The 17,218-nt window shown below is 34.4% G+C and overlaps 2 protein-coding genes across 3 annotated transcripts; one reads left to right on the forward strand and one right to left on the reverse strand.

The window, feature by feature from the left end:
- Positions 1-238: 238 nt before the first annotated feature.
- On the forward strand, positions 239-2,685 carry LOC131942484 (growth arrest-specific protein 1; the record flags this gene model as incomplete). Its single annotated transcript, XM_059302385.1, is given in 2 exon segments — positions 239-1,070; positions 1,824-2,685. Coding segments are annotated over 2 exon segments (897 nt in total). The 3' UTR covers positions 1,988-2,685.
- A 4,008-nt stretch (positions 2,686-6,693) lies between these two features.
- Positions 6,694-15,379, reverse strand: LOC131942487 (serine/threonine-protein kinase ULK3). Of its 2 annotated transcripts, XM_059302390.1 has the most exons (14): positions 15,249-15,379; positions 14,378-14,498; positions 14,117-14,221; positions 13,724-13,867; positions 13,072-13,154; positions 12,759-12,914; positions 12,412-12,517; positions 12,240-12,280; positions 10,324-10,615; positions 10,147-10,214; positions 9,759-9,834; positions 9,465-9,505; positions 9,135-9,246; positions 6,694-8,525 (listed from the first exon to the last, which is right to left on the reverse strand). In XM_059302390.1, exons 2-14 carry the CDS (start codon positions 14,469-14,471, stop codon positions 8,497-8,499), a joined length of 1,347 nt encoding a protein of 448 aa, XP_059158373.1. In that variant the 5' UTR covers positions 14,472-14,498; positions 15,249-15,379; the 3' UTR covers positions 6,694-8,496. The 2 variants fall into 2 exon arrangements, with proteins under 2 accessions (XP_059158373.1, XP_059158372.1); XM_059302389.1 differs by lacking the exon at positions 6,694-8,525 and having other exon boundaries at positions 8,935-9,246.
- Positions 15,380-17,218: the final 1,839 nt, after the last annotated feature.

A 17,218-nucleotide genomic window follows, 5' to 3' on the forward strand; every position in this document is an offset into this window, starting at 1 on the left:
CCGCGTGCCCGCACCAAGTTGACACTAGCCGGCCGGCAGACGATCATTAGCGATCCCTACAGCAAACAAATCTCATCCCACTTCTCTCCCTCCTGCTACAATCCTCTCACTCCGGCCCAATCTCAACCCGTCGTCTGCATTGTATAGGGAGCAGGCGACAGGTATTACGGGAAATGTTTGAAAAAATTCCACTTTATTTTACTTATTTTGTTTATTTTTTTTCTCAAGCAATTTCAAGATCAAGTGTGATCGAACGGGAATAAAGTACGCTCTGTCATGCAGACAAGAGAAAATATGATCAGGACGCTGACATCCATTGTTTTCACAACTTGACACAATGCATGGGCGTGCTTCCGGCTACTGGCGCGCAGTGCTTCTCTCGCTGGTCATGTGCAATCTGCTTCTGTGCAGTGGATCTGTCAAACACCTGCAAAGTTGTCATGTCGCCCAGCTGCAGTGTCATTCAAGAAGCGGGTGTCACATGGCACTCAATAACTTCTTTATTAACTGCCATTCTGTTATCAAAGGCGAGCAGGCTAACAAGTGCCCCATAGATTGCAAGCACGCGCTTGTATCACTGCTGTCCACAGAAGACGAGGCAGGCTTGGCTTTCATCAACTGTGACTGCAACAAAGGTGGCCTGTGTTCGGAGCGCAAGGAGCGAGTCAAAGTCTGCCAGCGGGAGGTCCTGGACTCTATGCATGTTCTGAGGGAAGATTCACTTCCGGTTTCCTGCAACCTTGCACGATGGATCTGCGAGGCCGACACCTCATGCCTGACAGCCCTGCAGTATTACTATGACCATTGTTCTCGGCTGTTCAGCGGGTTGAAGTGCACGCCCAAATGCCGGAATAGCCTGGAGATCTTATCTCGCCAGCCCCATGCCCGAAAACTGCGCTCCTGCACGTGCGATGGGAGTGAAGATTACAACTGTCAGGCGCTCAAACTAAACACCGAAACGATGTGTTTTCATTCAAAACAAAAGACAAAAGCAGACGCCAACTCGGTACTGGACTCGGATAATATTTCTAAAGATTTGGACGAGCATCTAACCAAGAAAAAGTTATCCGGTGAGTTCATTTGACAACTTTAACATTTAGGGACTTGTTTTTAACACAATTATTAAAACAGACTATTCAAATACTATTGTGTCGTTAGTAACACAGTACTAACAGAGTTTATAGTTAGGGCTGATGTGGACATTTGCTAGTAATATCAGTTTTCATTTCTCTACAGACAAAATATTGATTTTTCTACATTTCATTTTCTTTTGTATAGCTGTCAACATTTTCAGAAATCAGTAAGCTTAATTAAAAGTTGGGTAGGTGGGGGGAGGGGGGGGGAGGGGGGAATGTCTACTACACTCAATTTAATTAGTATTTTTTAAATATAAAAAAAAAAATGATGAAAGAAAGGGAAAGTCATTTAGTGGATAAGTTGGAGCGTTGTGACTTGTGACATAATTTTAGGCTAGTCTAGGTTTTTGTGACGACGTGTGACGTTACGGGATGGGGAAAATACTAAAATGACGTGACGCTGTTCATAAACAGCACTGCGGGGAAAAAAAATAGGTTCTGAAGGATACAGGGGGGGATAGTGCCCCATCTAGCTCACTACGCACACAAAAAAGAAAGAGTAACCACTTTGTTAGATTATAGTGTTGATGTTTTTGTTGAATGTTTATTTCATTATCAGATGGCTGAACACTAATTTCGTTCAGATCAAAGAAAGGCCAGAGCTCCTGAAATGGAGACGGTCGGTTCACATTTACATATCAAAGTCTTGATAAACACCGGTTCACACTTTTTCTCTCCCCTCAACAGAACGTGAAAAGATGAGATCAAAGCGGAGAAAGAGAAGAAATCGCGCTCTAAAAAACATGAAGAAAGCGCAACGCGAGAAGAGACGTCAACAAAAGAAGCTAAAACAGGAAAAGAAAAAAATGGCAGGGGTGAGTCCGACTCCTAGAACAGCCAAGAAATCCTAAGTACAAGTAACAGCACGTGCTACTTCGGCGAAACAATTCGGTGTTTTGAATATGCATGAGGTTTAGTGTAAACAAATACATGTCAAGTGATGCCAACGTTAATTCAATTGTCAACTTTTTGTCTGTCGTTAATCTGCTATTCTAAGCACAGTCAATATACTGGCAGACAGCGCACTGACAGAGAGCAGTGTCGAAACACAATACAAATATAGTTTACATATTGGTTATTTAACTTGATGTAGCGGTTTATTTTTGTGTAGAGCACGTTTTCATTCTTGCAGCCTCGTGAAAATGGGATGGCATTAATTCTGCACACAGTGTCGTATATGGTAAACGGGTACATGTGGCATAAACTTACATGCTTGACTGTAAGCTCATGTTCTGCACGAACAACCAGCATAATACAAGGAATGCAGGAGTGATGAGCAAGGCCAGAGTCGCCAGGATACTATAGTGGTCAAACAGTCTACCTCACAAAAACTGTTGTTTTATCAATAGATGGAGGGTGACTCGTATATAGGGAAAAAAAACAGTTGATGGTTTTAAGTTGGGAGAAACCTGTATAGTATCCCATAATTCTGTCGTCTCGTTTGTTTGTAAATCATGTTAGCTCAGTGTGTTTTAAATGCCGACATACCTGCTTGGTTCTAAAGACTTTGTTTAGTGGCATTAAATAGCTTAGTATTTATTATAAAAAATGGCGTTTCTGTTTGTTCGAAAAAAAATCAGCTCTGCTGTAACTTGATGGAAGGGTAGACAACTCTCCTGGTCACATCGTGTGTTGAAACTGTCAAGTCTACAATACAAACATTCTTTAATTTTAGAAGACACTAAAAACAAGGGAAATCACCCGTGTAGTCTGGTGTTTGAGAAAACCAGGTCTACATTGTAGACTTTACAATTATAATGTAAATTACATTACTCTACAACATATTCTTAGAGCTTAGAAGATTTCATCGTACAAAAGGGAAATTACTCGTACAGTAAACATTGGAAGTTTCGGTTTTCTTACTTGGCCATGACGCAGTGAAAAATATGTCAGCAACATCTGACAGATAGACTCATTGAACAGTACATACATTTCGCCGAGTGGAACAGTGATACCAACCCAACAATGTTCAACTTCAGTATGGAACGTGGCTGTGTTTTTATTTGTCTATATTTTTTTTTAAACTCTACATTATAGACAAAAAAATAAAATAAAATCAAAACATAATAATATGAATCGAATGTTTTCAGGAATAAATGTTGTACATTTTATGCCTTGTTTCCTTAATTGACTTAATTCTAGCATGCAGCTGTTGTTTTAGTGAACAAGTTTACATCGTATGGAAGGGGAAGGGGGGGGGGGGGGGAAGGCAAACGGCAAACACTTCCTGTATATTTTAAAATAACGGGCTTTCAGTTTCAAAGATTGGTTTGGGAAGAGGGAGTCAAAGTCAATTTAAAAAAAAAAAAGACCATTACAATATAATGTTGCTTAAAGTTTGCTAAAAGATGGTGAGAATGATGGTTTAATCCATTAATTTGATAGGCGCACATTTGTATAAGGAACCAAATCAATGTCATTTCCGTTACAGATGTTACTATCTTCTATGTGGATTGACTTGTACAGTAAGGTAGAATAAGGTCACGTGACTAGTCCTCATCTACAGTCAAATATTTGTCCTACGGCCCGTAAGTCCTTGGTCTTTGACATCATTTCACTTCTCTCTATCCGGCCAGCCGTCGTGTGTGCTTGTCGAGAATGGGAAGAAAAAAAAAACGAAAAAAAAAAGACAGTTTGAAGAGCATCAGATTTCTAGATAGCTTTGGGACAGCGTGGAGAGGAACCGCCTCCCTTTTTGTGAGGCATTGACATGAGAAAGTAATAAAACTGATTCAGTAGTGGGCCTGGCTGGAGAGTTCAGATCGGTCAATTCGGTTTGATTGTCTTCTGGTCGTTCGCAGACGTTTTTATAGTGGCGGGAGATTTAAGGTGAGGGGGAGGGGTTGGGCTAAGGCGAGTCTGTATTGACTTTATAGCAGTGCCCAGTTATCTTTTCTAATCCCCGGCCCATTGAAGTTTTTCCTAAAGCTCGGCGGCGTCCTAAATATAGGGCATATATATATATATATATATATATATATATATATATATATATATATATATATATATATATATATATATATATATCTATATATATATATATATATATGAATGTGTGTGTGTGTAAAGAAAAGCATCTATTCAACACATCATTTGAAAGGCACTTAATGAATTATTATTTTCTGGAAATTAACTGCCACTCTTTAAAATTAGAAGACCTCCCCCCACCCTCGCATGATACTCCCACCCCCCACCCTGCATGATCTCCCCCTCCCCCCATGACTCCTCCACTAAGCGCCCATGTAGTCAACCTGTGTACACGTTAACGTGTACGTGGTGGTCACCGTTTACACACGCCTGCTGCCCAAGTTTACACTCGTGAGTTGTCGCAGTTTACACATGAAAGTTTGGTTCGCCTAGAACAGTTAACACAGTGTGTTATTAAAAACATGGAACATTTCCTTCAGAGAGGAGGGTGCAGACATTTTTTTTTTCGTTTCTATCAAGCTGAAGTTAACCGTGTGTAATCAAAATAAATACAAAACCGAATACATACATTTTTAAAATTGTAACATTATAATAAAATAGAATAGGATATATAATATAGTATATTTAAGTATATTGAAATTATTGAATTCTCATCAAACTATACTAATCCTAATACATCACCCAAATTTTGCTAAATAGCAAGACTTGAAAAATACATATTACATTTCAGCTGTGAAAATAACATGCACAAAAGAATCTTTATAAATATATATATTTATTAAAAAGCAATATTAATGAAAACTCTTAACCAAATTGACAACACTTTTAAACTTTGCTGGGAAAAACAAAGCCAAATCCAAAATTATTTAACCGTACACTCCTAACAAAATACCTTGCCAGTGAAGAGTAGCATTTAGAAGTTAAAACTTTTACACCAGGATGAAAAGTGACACGCCAAAAAAAAAAAAAAGAGTAGGAGGTAGGTAAGTGTTAGATTAAACACACTCTAATTACATTCTTTGACAAGGTTTTCTAATTCAGCACACATTATCTCCGTGACTCATCACTTCGCCATTTCTCATAGCTTCGGACAAGATCTAGGTAAAATTTCAATGCTCTGTGGATTTCGCCTGATTATAAACATGATGACAAATATCCTACAGTATAGAAAAAGCAGACAATAATTGCAACGGTTCACTTCTTCCAATAAAAGTATACCCGTAAAAATATTTTAAACGTATTTTTTTTTTACTATTATTAAAAAAAAATGTACCGCATTAAAATCTTTCAACGGCTTAACACAAACTATCAATCATAGCCACGATTGTTATTCTCACATGAAAAAAACCCACTAAACACTCCCTAGCAAACCGCAACGTATTTTTTTATAGTAAACGTGACAAAACTTAATGACATAATTTTCCGCCAAATTATTATATTAATTAATTGGCGAAACTATATAAAAAAACATAAACAAGGAATTCAAATCTACAACAAACGACTGTGCGCAAGCCTGTAGATTGTAGATGGAAAGATGCGCAAGGGCGAGAAGCAGGAATTTATGACCTCCGTCTTGATCAGATTCTATCACTTGTACAACGTATGGGTAGTTTAATAGAGCAGTCGAACCGAGGGCCAATGGCGGCCGTGTTTACTCTGCTTGATCGTACCTCGGCTCATGAATGCAACATTTCTGCACAACATGTCACAAAAGTGAAAAGCAATAAAAAAAGAAAAGAGCAGTCCCGATTGGCCGCGTGCACCTGTAAACCGTCGTAAAGTTCAGTAATGAAAGCCGCATCTAGCGTTAGTTAAATGGTTGGAAAGTAATAACCCATAGACGGAGAAAAAGTAACGCGCATTTGCTGGAGAAAAGTTATTTCAGTGTTAGAATGTTAACTGGCGACAGTAGAATGTGGAGCAATGGTGTGTATCTGTGGGGAAGGTGTGTGTGTGTGTGTGTGGTGGGGGTGTTGGAAACGTTTTACAAGGGAGTGTTCTAACACATTTCTTTAAGCAGGTAGAGATGTGTTGACACCGTTCACGTATTTTATTATTGAATGAAGTTTTGTTTTGGTCTCTGACGAAGATCAAGGCCGGCATCAGTCCCTCCCACCAGCTTGTGTAAGCTGATGCAGTCATGAATCATGTGTAATCTGATGCAGTCATGAATCATGTGTAAGCTGAGTATTAAAGACCAGGTCTATAAAACTAAATTTTTGCCACCTCCCACTGTCCCTGTTGCCTCTCAACGTTGGCAGTTAATTGCTGCTCTGGCTTATGTCTATCGAGTTATTTTAGCCTCGCCCCCACAGTATGTTAACTTAGATGTGTAGCTCATCAAGCCGCAGATGTTGATAGACAACCAAGGTCTTACATCCATTTCCACAACATTTCCCACACGGCCTTGTCCTTGTGGGACACAAAGCTGTCAGGGCAGGTGTTATTATACCCCCCCTCCCCCCATACACACTTCTACCTGGTCAAATTTTACAAACATCTTACAAAACCCAGATTCAAACCATTCAAATACCCACTAACATCCAATCACAGGAACCACAAATAAAACAACATTTCATTTTAATTAAAAAAATAATGAAATGTAATGTTTTTATTTTTTTTTCAATCTGCAAAAATCAAAACATTTCAAAACCCAGCAACACTGAATAAAAGCATGTTCTAGATTTGAATAAAAGTAAACATTGAAAACATGAGAACATTGTAAACCAGTTGGAGTTATCTATCTTTCAAATTGGTAGAAAAACCTAATGGTTTAAAATGCTGCTGATATTTTGATGTTTAATTTTATTGATCCAGAGACAAACTATGCTTAAGACAGCAACTCATCTTGTTTAAACTAGAACACCCTAATTTAGAAAATTAAAATAAACAGAACTAACTACAATAATTAAAGATTTTCAAGGACAACTTCAATTTTTCAAGTATTGAATATACATCTTCAACAACCATAAAAGCAAGTTAAAAGCTTTGATAAAAAATCTTTGGTCTCATTCTGGGTTATATCCCCTGATAGAAACCATTGATCACCACCATAAATCAGCAATACTGGCTGGAGAGGTGTACAACAAGTCAACAGTTAAAAACTTCCTATATTTATTGTCTTTACATATTTGCTTTCCAACTAATTAGAAAGCTTAATTTATGGCAACACTTCTGTTTGCCATTTACAAGAATTTGCTATTTTGAGTGGATAAAAGCGAGATTATTCCTGAACAGCATTCAGGCTAGGGATACTATGGGGGATCTGTCAACGCACGGATGTATGGATGTTTATAACTTGAGCAAAACAACCCATTACAATCAGTTGTTGGAGAGTTATACAGTAGATAATTTTTTTTGGTAATATTTTTTACTAGAACATAAACATTGTTACAGAAATTGTTCCCACAAAATAAGTAACTTTGCTACATACATATATGTTTCCCACAAAACAATTACAAGTTGTCACTGGTAAATACACAAATATTTCCCACATAGTGGGATGGATTATATGTTTATGTAACATAAATAAATATATAAAAATAACAGCACAAATTTATTTAATCATTAGGATGTAGGAAGGTTCTTATGTAAAAAAGACTAGGCTTGGAGTGAACACAGTTAAAAATTTAGATTTAAAATAAGTTTTTCTGATGTTAGCAGCTAAGGAACAACTGCCACAGGTCTGTTTTTACCAATCTGGGCCAGATAGTTTTGTGTTTTACCAAATAGGGCCAAGCACTTTTATGTTTTACCAAATAGGGCCAGATATTTTCATGCTTTATTAAATTGGGCCAGACATTTTTGTGTTTAACCAATCAGGAGCACATAGTTTTGTGTTTTACCAAATAAGGCTGATAATTCCTGTGCAATTGTAAAATACACATGAAGCATTAATTTTATATGTATTATATATGATACATTGGTGATGTACATTAACATGTAATGTGTATCATTATTCTTTATTTACAGGATATTTAAATATTAAAAAAAATATCACATTATAATAAATTAAAAAAGGATCACAAAAAATTGGAAGCTGATCAATAACAAAATCTTAATCCCCTTTCAAATGTATGTAGCAGTTTCTATAAGAACTGTGTGAAGCTGTTGGTTCTACATTCACTATTTCATGTATTCACAGTACAGTAAACTGATCTACTACCCTGTATTCCTATTGCAACTACATCTTATATACAAGCTAATGACAGTAAAATTATGAAAAGAAGTTATAAACATTTTCTAATAAAGAGTTTGAGACAAAAATCCTTCCACACATTAACAGAAAAATTACGAAAGTACATTCATTTTTTTTAAAACCTTGTGTAAATTGGGATTTAGTGAAGAAGACTTGTTTATTTATTTTACCAGTGAGTCTTAAATCAAGTTTCCACAAGTTAGCTTGTTTTTCCATCAGTAGCTGGTTGTGTTGTCATTGAATACAACATTGTTTTAATTCACCTGCAGACACAGAAAATATTGACTGTAGGTGGAATTAAAAAAAAAACAAGGGTATTCATTTTAGTTGAATTTGTGAGTTCTAAATGTGGCTGCTTTGCTTTCAAACACTTAAAAAAAACAGAAGCATAATTTTAAAACACCATCAGAAGGAACATCATTTTGACTAAATTTAATAACAAAAAATTTCTCTAACAGCTTTTCTGTAGATGGCTTTAATCTAATCCATAAAACATGCAATCTGGACAACCCACATATAATCTATACCTGTTATAATCTTAAAACCAGTTATCTAACCTACAATCCTCATAATCTCTTACTACTTGTATCTGATCTATATATAAACCCCAACCTGACAGATATAAACTTCAAGTATTTTTAGTCCAATCTTTCACCAACTTAAAGAAATCATTTAGTCACAGCACAAAGACAAGTAGGTATGTGATGAAAAAACTGAACATGAAAACAAAATGAAATAAAAATCATCATTTTATTTCTTTTTAAAAATAAAATTCCAAAACAGGAAATAAAAAGCTGCATAAACTCTCCAACAAACAGAAAACAGAAATGTGTACACAGGATGGAGTGGGCTGAGGGTTTGATTCAACTTACTAAAATAATCATATTCAGACATCTCTTCCTGTGCTGTTGTGTCCTGGGTGCTCAAGTTTTTGATGTCTAGGTAGGATTTTATTTTCTCTGCCCTGTCCATCCAATCTGTCACCTGCAGACATAGGGATGTGACCAAGTTTTGTGTGTTAAACAGCTGGGTGAGATCAAATTTGTGTGTGTTAAATAGCTGGATGAGATAAAGTTATTTTGTGCTAAATAGCTGAGACCAAGTTTTTTGTGTGTTAAACTGCTGGATGATATCAAGCTTTTTGTATGTTACTCTCACTGATACTCTAGTTAAACATGATGTAATAAATGAGAGCCACCAACCTGAGATTTTAACAAATCTTTTCTCTTGCCTTTTGGTTCAGCTGTGAGAAGTAAATGTGAAATGAGGATAAACATTGATAAATAGGTAAACTGTTTTTACATAACAAAGGCTTTTTATTTTTATTATATATATTCTTTATCTTACATAATTAAATTAGTTTATGAAGAGAAAATCAATGTTTCCATAAAAAGAATTAAATCAGGAAATAAGCTTATTTCTTGCATAAAGTTTGTTTTTTTCAATTTTGAAGATTCTAAAGTAAATAATTCCAGCAGCAATAAAATTTTACTTACAAGGTAATATTTTTAATAAAGCACCCAAGGCCAGTTCATAATGATGTAAACATTGTTCATATTCATCTTTTTGTTCCTAGTAGTGAAAAAAGGCTTGATTTAGAAAACAATGAGCTATAGAAATAACTGAAAAATCTAAACAAGTGAAGAAAATGTACAAGATAAAACTGATAGCAGGTGATTTATAAAGCAAATCACATTAGAATAATCATTTGTCTAAAGTTTTGATGTGTAAGAAATAGCTAATAGTTTAAACTAAGAGCATATATAATAATAGTGAATGATAAATGACATTATTTTTTAAATTAATGCTAATTATTGCCTAGAAGAATTTAAAAAAAAGTATAATTAGGTGACTAACAAGCATTACAGACCAACAGGTATTTACCTCTATCAAAGCAGCATTAATTAACTTGAGAACAGCTAATAGTTCTTGTGAATCTGCACATAATGTCACTGGGAAAAAAGTTTCTAAATTAGATTTTAAAATACTATTTTTTTCATGGTGGGTAAATAATTTTTTATGTTCATATAAGATATTGATGAGAATTTAGAAAAGGCTTACTCAGTTCATCTAAGGTGTTGTTTGACATGGTTCTTGTGATGGCTGCTGGGTCTGAGACACTGATGGATAAGGCACCAAAGGCACTAGGCTGAACACTTTCTTGTGACTTGGGGGGTGTGGGGGGTAGGGATCTGATAGTCCCAGCAGAGGATGTAGGGGGGTCTCCTTTACTTGTTACTAGTCTGCTATCTGAGTCTGTACTCAGTGACCTCAGTGGTTTGACAGAAGGTTTGTGGAGCTCTGTTTTCATTATCTGCTTCAAAGTTTCAGCCCGATCCATGTATGCTTGAACCTAGAAGAAAAAGTTGCGAATTATTTGCAGCTACAACTCTTTCCAAGTTGCTAATTATTTGCAGCTACAACTCTTTCCAAGTTGCTAATTATTTGCAGTTGGTAATTATTTGCAGCTATAAGTATTTCTAAGTTTTAAATTATTTACAGCTGTAATTATTTTCAGTGCGATCAACATTAATTTTGTCATAATGTGTCTTACATCATGAAGAAACAGTAAAACTTCTGAAACATTATGATCTTTCTTAGTTGGTACCAACTTTATTGGACCAAAACCTAGATGGTTTACACTTTAGTGACTAACTTTATGTAATGATGTTCTGAGTGAATGATGCTTATTCTAATCTTTTTTTCTTCTAGTATTTAGATATTGTAAAAATGTAAAGTTACCCTTTCAGACCATAGAGCAGAGTTCATCTGAATGGATATGAATGGATAGGGTTGTGTGGTCAGCACTATGCTCAACCATGTTTTAAACTTTTCCTAATGTGAGTCAAGTACCCATGAGAGCTTGGTGGACTCAGCTGATTATAATCTAATTGCATTAATACAACTTAAAATATTAGCACCCACCTCAGATTTAATATTTGCAGACATGAACATGGGCTAACATGACTAAATGTTATTTCTTAGTTATGTCCCCTTTCCTAACTTCATTTTTATAGAGAAAGTATTGTAATCGTGCACAAAAATCACTTGAAATTTTAACTATTTTCACCGTATTACACCTCAGTCATTCATCACATCCGAAGTATAGAGGACTTATTTTAATCGGGCAAAAATTATCAATCCAGATTTATCAAAATTAAAAGGTTTTATGCGTATTCCAGTCTGAAAAACTGGGCTTTGCAATTCTGTCCGTATGTCTGTGTGTCTGTGTGTGTGTGTGTCCGTGTGTAAACACGATAACTTGAGTACCGTTACAGCTAGGTTGATGAAATTTCATATATAAGTATTTTATCAAAATCGTAGATCCGTATCAACTTTTGAGCGATTTCGGATAACCGGAAGTGGTACTTTTTCTACTTTGAATTTTTCAAAAGCCTATAACTTGAGTACTATTTCAGATAGATAAATGAAATTTGATATGTAAGTAAAAGATCTAATTCTCTACCTTCTGTCAAATTTTGAGAATTTTTCGTTGACCGGAAGTACTTATTTACGCTACTTCCGATTTCTCAAAAAACTAATGTAAATTTTAAAAGTACTAATAATATTGCGCACTATTATGCGCTTTTTTATTCGCGTTCACTTGGTGTGCAATTAATTTGTCTACGAGATTTTATTCTATTTTTAAATTTTTAAGTATTTAAAATGGATTAAAAATCATGTCTATAGCCCGAGTTCCCATCCCCTGTTATTTTATATAAGAATATTCGAGAAAGTTTAGGGGAGATCACTCCCGGTTTATTACATTTTTTAATTAATTTAAAAAAAAAATCAAATTGGGTATGAATTTAGAATTCTTTCTTAGTCAGCAGATAAACATTTATATGCAATATTAGAAGGAAATTGCTCTACCAGAAATATGCTATATTTAAGTTACATGATGTGACCAGAAACAAAACCACTAACAAATAAACATTAATAGAATAAGTTTGGAAACAGTAAAATATAGAGCTTACCTTTGATCTTAGAACTTGCTTTTTTTCTAAACTTTTTTCATCTGTAGAAAGAGATAAAAATTCTATACAAATACAATACATTTTGAAGTTGAGGGTACAAAAAGCAGCTACAAAAATAAAAATAATCTAAAAATTGGAATGAAATAATAACATTTAATACTTGTTTACTAACAGTGTATGGCTGGCATGAAGTAGTCGAGAGCTTCACAATAAAGTCGTACAGCAGTTTTGTAATCTCTCTCTTCATCTTTTTTAACTGCCTCTGCCACTATTTCACTCTGGCAGATAAAATTCAATTAAGTAATGGACAGTATTAGAGTTAAAATGATTGTTTTAAATTGCCCTTTAAAAAAATCTTTAGTCAATGGCTTCTCTTTTCTAGGCTAGCCATATTTAAATGTACTATGTAACTCTTTTGTGATATTGTTTTAATTAAGGCTGAATAATAGTTAAGCCTCAAGTTTTGAAAGATAGCCAAAATGATCGATCAATCAATTTGAAATAAAAAAAATAACTTACTGCTTTGGTTAAAGAGTCTTTTGAAGGAATGTGTTCCATATCAACAAATGGGTGAGCAAAAAATTCTTCAAATGTAATTCTTTTAGCAGGTAACCTTTGTAACAAACGAAGAGTCAGATCTCTAGCTTTATCAGAAACATTACAGCCTTGAGGAATCTGCCAGAATCAAAACAGACAACTTGAAGATTAACCGAACAAGTAGCAGCTTAAACAAGTTTTTAAATTATATTTTATGTTCAGCAAATAATTTGTACATAATTTCAAAATAAACTAGTAAAAATTTAATTCAAGAACAAGTAAAAATTCTGTTTACCTCAATAGGTTTCTGATCCCAAATTTTTTCCCCTAACTCTTTGAAGTTTTTAGATGCAAATGGTGCTTTACCAAAGAGACATTCTAAAAGTATAAATTTTAAGATATTGTTAGAAAACTAAAATTTAGTTAAAGTAATAAATTTTAATTCTCTATTGCAATAGTAACAATAATTGGTTGTTCAATATCATTAAAAATATTTTTCTAAAAAAACAACTGAGTAGTCGTAGTCATTATATTAGACAAACAATTAACAAAAAAGCAAACATTTTACAACTCAGTATACGCATTGACCAGTAATAAGATATTTTACTTCCCTGTAATAGATAAGTTTCTTTTCTTATGAAGGTACCGAAAATGTGACTAGTTATGACAAAATGACAACATCAAGCATATCATTCTAAAAAGCCGCAACTCTCTACTTTAAACATTAGTGATTGTCATCAAAAAGGTAAAAGGAAATAAAAAAAAGAACTTTTCAAATATGTTTAAAGTGTTAAAATTCTACTGATATTTGTAAAATGTTAAATGTAAGCACCATAAAGTATAACACCAATAGCCAGAGATGTTACTGATAAGTGTAAAAAGTTTTCATTAAAATTATGATACTGCTTAACCATAAGTCAATGTGTAAAATGTTTTAATAAAAGTACCATAAAGTATGACACCAATAGACCAGAGATCAACTCTATTGTCGTAAGTTCCAAGGATGACAATTTCTGGTGCCATATATAAAGGTGATCCTCTCATCACATGTAGGCGATCTCCATCGTACAAATGTTTTGCAAACCCAAAATCTGATTGAATCAAAAGTCTGGACTTTAAAAAAGGTTTCTTAATTACAATACTTGGTTCTATGGTTCAATACTGAAATTAGCATTTAAATTGGAAAATGGGTCTTGTTACATGAAGATAAAAAAAAGCTAAAATGAAAATCACACCAAAATCAAATCTTGTTATTTATTTTATATTGTGGTGTTAATTCAATGTTAGAGATAATGTTTTTACATTTTCCAGATATAAAAGTTTGAGAATATAAAACTCACCAGCTAATTTAATCTGAGGGCTTGTGTTTGAGGTTAACAAAATATTTTGTGGTTTTAAATCCATATGTGCTACATTGTTGTCCCACAAGAACTTCATTGCTGAAGCTGCCACACATACATGGGAAAAAGTTTGTCTCATTAGTTGTATAAAAATGAGCAATACATAGAATATGATGCCTTTAATACTAATGCAACATCAAATAAAACTCATTGAAGGGTAAAGCAAATGCCACCACCAAAAGGGCTGGAAATATTTCTTACCTATCTGCTGTAAAAATCTTTTAGCTATGTGCTCTGGCAATGCTCTTTTACTTCGAATAAATCTGGACAGGTCTCCTCCACTACAATACTCCATTATGAGGTATATGTAGCTCGCATCCCACTTTAACAGAAAAAAACAACATTGGAAATCAGTTTAAATAAAAATCTATATTTGAATGGTTGCCAGCAATAAAGACATCAAAGTTAGCATCATGCTTCAATCTATTATTTCAACCCAGCATTAATAAATTACATATTTTCTAAACAAATTGTAGTTAGAAGTAATAGAGGCAGAAGAGTCTATTGGTGTGGTGGGGTGATCTCCCCTTGTCACATTCCTTCTCTATTAGGCTGCTGGAGATGGTAGACCAGTTTGCTGTTGATCATGTTGCCTCAGTTGAGTGAGAGTAGTTAATGTTCGTAAAGGCCTAACCACCCCTAATTTGCTCAGGAAGTTCTTGATGACCGGAGCACAAGCTGGTAAGTAATTTGTTACACTTCTATATTCTCAAGCAACTCAAATGGCTGGTTCATTCCAGGCTTTTCCAGGCCTGGACTACAGGCAAATTGGTTTTTTGTGGAAATAACCAAATGACTTTGTTTGACTAGAACATTTATTTCACCAAGACCTTTGTTAACCAAGGTACAAATGTATATAGGAAATACATCTACCCAAACAGCTACAAAAGGCTTAATAAGGTAAGTTTTTTCTTCTTAGTGACAGCTTTTACACAATTACAGTAGCAATTTCAAATTACAAAAAAATACAAATTTACACAAATCTAAAAAAAAAAGAGCTAATGTGAAAGGATACTCATATAAATAGCAACAAAGCAAGCAGGAAAGGGTTTAACAGAAATTTGATACTGACCTGAAAATCTTTCAATGTAACTATGTGTTCATGCTTTAAATTCTTCAAAAGCTCTATTTCAGTTAATAAATTTTCAGTTGAAGCTTTGTTTAAACTACTTTTTAAAACACATTTGATAGCAACAACTTCTCTCTCACCACTCTGAAAAAAAAAAAATTTGCAATTTGATGATTAAGAATTGTTATTGCCCAAAGTCTAAACCCTTTTTAATTAACTCTAGCACCAAGGTTATAGATTAAAGAAAAAAAAAATTATCCTTTCTATTTTCTATTAAAGGCGTAAGCTATAATTATATTTAACAGAGTAGGAGTGTGAAAGACTATTTTATTTAGCATTAAATAAAATCTTGTAAAAGCAGCTCTCTGTATTCTTGTGTTCAAATCATAAATAACTCCTGAACATCACTGCCATATTAAACCAGCATATGTGAATCACTGAATAATATGCGTGAAAGCCTTAATTTTTATACACATGACAATAATCTGGCTTTTTGTGATGATGTGACATTGGCAAAATATCCACCCCCCCAATAATGCCATTTTATTTATAATCTTATTGCTGAAAACAAAGCACATACTTTAAAAGCAAACAAAAGTATACCAAGTTTTAATGAGGTCAAATGCCAAGTTCTTGTCCCGTGTAGTTTTTAGCGCAATTTCCATTCTGGAGAATTGCGTTTATTAACTCGTCCTTTCTGGGAATGGATGGATGGATGAATGAATGAATGGATGAATGTGTGTCCGGGCTTTAAGTCGTATCTCCTCCTCAACGAAGCAATATCGATGACTAGTTCCAAAAGCAATTATGTTAAGCAAGTTACGAGAATGAGCATAGGCCATAAAAATTCCGGGTTTCTTTCATGTATTTCCCGTAAAAGCCAAAAAACCTCGAAAAAATGCAGTTTTTGGCCCATATCTCGGCAACCAGACCACTTAGCGACTTGAAACATGTACCAATCGATTCCTGCCATAATTTAGAACAATATTGCCGAAGAAAGTTTTCAAAAATATCCTCTCGTTCGGTCACAAATTTTAAAATTACATAAACACCTACAAACCGATCGCTCTTCTAGCTTGAACGCACCCCATCATTAAACGTCAGAGCTATTTTTAGATAACATAAGGAAATTGCGCATAAATGTCACTAGACTTTTTTAATTAACTTGCGCGCCTACTGAACGTGATGGCGCAGCCATGGAACGCGATGACGCATCTATTGAACGTGATGACGCGTGTGGTGTGGTTGTATATACATGCCGGAAGTAGAGATCTATCATCTTAATGATTATCATGTTGATAATCAAGTTCAACTAACCAATGGTTTTAATAACCCTGCTCTTGATTTCAAGGTGCTTAGTTTAGTTAGTAGTTAGGTTTATTTAATAAAAAACGTTTTAATAACTAACCAATGGTTTTACTAACCCTGCTCTTGATTTACGCTACGACAGAGCTATTTTTAGATAACATAAGGAAATTGCGCTAAAATTGTCACTAGACTTTTTAATTAACTTGTTTTTACAAAAGTGATGAAAATGCCATTTGGAAATTTTTTGGGTAATCTATCGTTTTGGGTACATAAAATCGCCCGCGACTAGTAATGTGAAAGACAGGTGACTCCTTAAATTTTAATAATTATTTCACATTTTGAGGAGGATTTATGTTTTGAAAAATACAAAAATGTTTCCTTGTTTCATTTATGTACCTGTTTTCAAACAATTGAATTAAAACTTTTCAATAATAAATGAAGACTAGCGATGTTTCCAACAGATGCAACCATTCTCATTTACTATAGCAGCCATCTTGTTTAAGTTCTTTCTTTGTTAACTTATAGCGCAAGATTCAGGGGAAGGCAACTCTATTTTACAAATGGCTGCTGTTTATATAGGAAATCCTGCTCGCAAACATTGCTGTTTAAAGTTAATTTCTTGCCTATATTGATATATTTAGCTATTGATTTAGGTTTATTATTCA

The sequence above is a fragment of the Physella acuta genome, unplaced genomic scaffold, assembly GCF_028476545.2.
Source record: "Physella acuta isolate Inbredline_101_S28 unplaced genomic scaffold, ASM2847654v3 ptg000408l, whole genome shotgun sequence".
Classification (NCBI taxonomy): Eukaryota; Metazoa; Mollusca; class Gastropoda; family Physidae; genus Physella; species Physella acuta.